This window comes from Sinocyclocheilus anshuiensis, unplaced genomic scaffold, assembly GCF_001515605.1.
Source record: "Sinocyclocheilus anshuiensis isolate Anshui unplaced genomic scaffold, SAMN03320099.WGS_v1.1 scaffold1677, whole genome shotgun sequence".
Lineage (NCBI taxonomy): Eukaryota > Metazoa > Chordata > Actinopteri > Cypriniformes > Cyprinidae > Sinocyclocheilus > Sinocyclocheilus anshuiensis.
Window position 1 is genome coordinate 318,038 of NW_015538006.1, and position 5,062 is coordinate 323,099.

The 5,062-nt window shown below is 34.7% G+C and overlaps 1 protein-coding gene across 2 annotated transcripts in view; it reads right to left on the bottom strand.

Annotated features, from left to right (window-relative positions):
- Positions 1-1,101: 1,101 nt before the first annotated feature.
- The window catches only part of slc7a9 (solute carrier family 7 member 9), a 17,502-nt gene continuing 13,541 nt past the window's right edge, over positions 1,102-5,062 (bottom strand). For both annotated transcript variants that reach the window (XM_016472291.1, XM_016472297.1), the window contains exon 13: positions 1,102-1,231. In XM_016472291.1, the coding sequence (XP_016327777.1) occupies positions 1,170-1,231 (62 nt within the window). In that variant the 3' untranslated portion in view covers positions 1,102-1,169. The remainder of the gene's footprint in view (positions 1,232-5,062) is intronic.

A 5,062-nucleotide genomic window follows, 5' to 3' on the forward strand; every position in this document is an offset into this window, starting at 1 on the left:
GGAATTATTTGTAATGATATTCCAATGAGCCGCTTTGTGATATCACAAAGCCCGGAAAACAAACGCTGTAGTCCAAACGAGCCGTTCGTTGTAGTTCTTGAAAAGGGATTTTTTAAAAACGAAACATCTCCCTTTGGAGTGGACTTTGAGATTTGTAACTTTCTAGATCTTTTTTATGCTGAAACATACACACTACACACTGACTAAAATTTAAAAAAGTGAAAAAGCATAATAGGACCCCTTTAAATTAAGAACTTTTTTTTGTCTCATAGGAGAAAAGTATGCTAGAATCATTTGAATATATCGATTTATGATTTCAACCTAGTCCAACAGTACCTAAAAAATCCTTATTCAATGGTCACACATAAATAAGTCTATCCCAATAAGCACTGAGAAACGTAACGGGTATCACATGACAAGTCTGGCAGTTAAAAATAACCTGAGTAATGTCCAACTTTAATAGCCATTGATTGAAATGAAAATACATAGTAAAGAGTTACAATTTTAAAATATGTGATTTAATATTTAGACTCATCTAAGCATCGCTAAGGTATGGAGTGCAACAGAATTCCACACGATTGTTTTTAAGAATTCCGCTATATGGAGAAAATGAATGGGATTTTTAATTCCAGAACCCCACTGTTGCACTACAAGTAACTCTTTAATAGTCTACTTAAGGATTTACATTACTACAATTCTTAATCTGCTGTGATTTTGAGTCTGAGTCTATTCATACACTGGGTTGTCCTAAAGTCATTGTTTGAAAACATTTGTTTAGCATTCAAGGAAACATCATTTTACTTTGAATAATTTCTTTACAATTAATTCATTTCAGTTCAGTAAACTTGGAAAAATATCCTTGCTATTCTGTACAACAAACTTGCATATAACAACACACAATTATAAGTTAGATAAACTGGAAGTATTCCAAATTTACAGACGTTCATGGAAGTGTTATTCTTTAAAATAAAAACATATCCCTGTGACCCAGGAAAGACTTGTAAAACAATGGCTGGTCAGGCATAAGAAATAATAATAAAATTAAATAAAAAAAAATCTGTCCATGTGCAGCCATGTTCCCTTTAAGGATCCTTTCTCCACATTTCCATGGATCAGTGTGTGGTCCACTGCTGGTTATTACATGTGTGACTCTTCCAGTGTGATATCTGTCACTCAGTCTTTTCAGGTGGAATGACTTCCAGTAGCAGCTGAAGGTGCATGGTGAGTGGCCCTGGGAGAGTCACGGTTCAAGTTTAAGAATTTGGTGTTAAACATGGGAAGAGATGCTATTTAATTATTAGCCATTCATTAACTAAATGTTTTTGATACTAGTGAACATCCACTAAAAACAACCTTAAAAGTAGGGTGACCATGGGGCCTCATTTATAAAATGTTGCGTATAAACCGTCCTAAATTTGTTCTAAGATCATTTCTCAAAAGTGCTTAAGTGTGTTTCAGAGAAAACGAACGTGCACACAAAAACACGTGCGTACGCCTCTCTTCCAGATGTGACATTCATAAATCGCAAATGATCTTGAAATTGTGCGCAGCTGACTGGTGTCAGATCTCCGCCTTGTAAACGCCCCCTAAAAATTAACACTATTATTATTCTTGGGAAGTTCTTTTTGCATAAGAACAGATTCCTGAAAATTCCTTAAACTTCCCCCTAGTGTGTGTATGTATATATATATATATTTTTTTTTTATTATTATTTATTTATTATTTATTTTTCTTTCTCTTCTTCTTCCTCTTCTCCTTATGTTATGATGCTTGTCTGTTGTCTGAATAAGAAATTAAACATGAACGTTGCCGTGGATTTTAGCATACGCACTCTCTAAGATCAAATCTGTGCGTACGCACATTTGATAAATGAGGCCCCAGGTTTTTAGGATAATAGAGAGTTCAAAAATTGTATTTACTGTATACAGTATAGGCCTATTGACATTCTATGAAAATGAAAATATTAAATAAATTTAGAATGTTAAAATATTTGTTAAATATAGTTTTATTTATCATATGTTTTCATATTCATTTTATTTTTTAATGTGTAAAGTCATAATTTTGTTAGAATACTGTTTTGATCTCTTTGCTAATTGCAATGGTTACTATTTACTATTTTTCACAGTGTGATTTTTGGTGAATTGTATTTAAACCAGGTATGTTCAGTTTGACCCACAAACATCATAAACATGATTAATTATAGTATATGGAACCAAGAACAATTAAAAAAACAAAACATACAAAAATGTATTGTTCCTGTTTTTAAATTCATAGATAATACCAAATGAGATTTCAAAGATATTTTGACCACTGAACTAAGAAGCAATATGAACGTTACTTAGAAGCAATATATTATTCAGGAAAAAAAAACTCCCATTGAAAATGATTAAAAATGCATCAAGAGCCAAAACAAACATACATTTTTGCTCACTAGAATATATCCAAATGTGTAATTACTACTTACTCATGATGCGGCGAGTCCAGTTGAATTTGTAGTAAATGAAAGGTACATATAAGAGAAGACCACCGACTATGAACATTGTGCAGTACAGGTATTCCCACTCAGGCTTTTCTATGATGGGAGCAAGAACCAGGTAACAGGACACAATCACCACCAGAACAGGGATGACTATTGGCACCTGAGAGAAACAAAAAGCAAACATTTTTATGTCGGGTAGCCATTTTACAATAGATTACCTGCTATATTAAAAAAAAAGAAAATATTTTCATTCTAGCTTCCTCTTGAAAGTTGCCTTTTGCACCACTGGGAATATTATCGGGTCATATCACGAATAGCTTTTAATGTTCGTAATTTTGAAAATTTGCAAGTTGCTTTGGATAATAGCATCTGCTAAATGATTACATATAAATGCAAATGCTGTGCAAAATGCAAAAGTTGAATTCATCCACATGATGAGGTGTCACTCTAACCTTGACAGGTCTCTGAAGCTCCTTCCTAGTGAATCGCATAACAATGAGTGCAAGACATGTGAGCCCATAGAAAACCCACTGAGCAAAACTGAAGTAATTGATCAGAGTGTTTATATCTGCAGGCATGATGTAGATGATTGACAAGATACCCTGCAAATCACATACAAGAATAAATACATAATCACAAAACGTAAATATTGTTAATGTTGTCATATATTTGATGTAATAGTGTTGAGAATGTAATATTCCATGAGACTTACATTAAACATTAGAGCTGGAGAAGGTGTGTAACGTTTCACACTGATGTACGACATGATCCTAACCATGTGGCCCTCCCGTCCCGCCACATATGTCAACCTAACATGAACAAACAGACACAACAGACAGTGAGAGTCAGGCCCAGACAACAACTTTCAGGATATTTTCCAGTGTGCAAATGACTATAACACAGATGAATTTCCTAACCTGCCTGCGGTGAAACAGCTTCCATTGGCTGCACCAAAAGTGGAAAACACCACAAATAAAGGCACAATCCATGATAATGGGTACAGCACTCTGTCACCGAAGGTCTGCGAAGTAACCAATGATTTAGTAAAATACAACTCAAGGAACATGTTACAAAAAGTATATTAACTGAAGACTTAAAATAAACTGACTTTAAATTTAATTCTCAAAAACCACTGACCAATGAATCTCCACGATGACATATCCAATTTTTTATGATTAGTGTAAGGGTTTTAAAAATACATTTTTAGAAACTGTGCTTGCAATAGCAATTATTTGTCTTTTTGCAAATTATAGAACTAAGCATAGCTAGGAAAATATATATATATTTTTCAATAGAATATAACTTTTTCTAGGTCTGGAAATCACAGACTTCAAATTTCTTTATATTTTTAGGTTTTCCTTGGTTGTGGGAACTAGTGATGTTTGCTTCTGAAACACTGCTTTGTGAAGCTTCGAAACCTTTGTGAATCATTTGTTTTGAACCAGTGATTTGGGGCGAGTATCAAAATGCCAGTCATGTGATTTCAGTAACAGAGGCTGTTTCAAAATGTTTTGAAATTTCAATGGTGCCCTGCTAAGGGTCCATGAAACAGTGTCTGCATGGTTTTGACCTGATCCCAGATCAATTTCATACATTTGTAGACATTTTTATGACACATTTGTATAATAAAAGGGAAACGTTATAGTTATTAGTCTCTTATTGGCCTGATTGACCAAGCTCTCCATAAACAAAACAAGTCCTACAAATGAATAAAGTAACACATATTATACAGACAGACACATCATATTCAATGGCATTAGATGATTTGTTAATTATTTTGTATTTTATTATTATTTTGTTCGTAAAATGTTTTTATGCATGTTTGATCTAACTTTTCAGTGCATTTACAACGTTTTGACCAGCAGGTGTCCCCAGCGTGTGGCATTTTGAGCATTTCTAAATAGTGAAGAATTTTGTCAGGCATTGGGTTCATTTGATTCAAAGTTTCGAAAAGCTTTGTTTCTCTCATTAATAACCATGACGGTGACTGCATTCGAAACTGCATACTTTCCTACTATACAGCAGGCAAAAAACAGTATTTGAAAAGAGTAGTATGTCCAAATTCACGGTACTCATGAAAACGTAGGTGGCAAAAAGTACCCAGATGACTTACTACTTCTAGCGACAATCTGAAGTGTGCATACAATGGACAAATTACTATCCCATGTGGCCATAGGAGAGGATTTGTGAGTGGCAGTGAAGCAACATAACTGACGCTAGTAGCTCACATGATAATGACAACGAATAGCATTCATACTACACATGTTCATACTATATAGAACATACTTTTTTAATAACCCATTGTATATCAAGAGCAAGGACATGTTTGTGTGCATTTTGTTTTGTGCTTTTACCAGAACAAAGCGTACGATCGTCTGTGTGAAGACTGCGCATTGTGAGAGAACTGATAACAGCAGCAACGAGCGCTCGCCATAACACATCCCAGCGATAGATCGCCTGTTGTTTAACACAGACCAACAAATCTGTTATCAAATGGAGATGTTTCTTTAGGTACATCTGTGTGTGCCCCGTGTGTGCCACTTTTTGTGTGTTGCAAAAAGTGGCGGGGGGCGGGGGGGGACA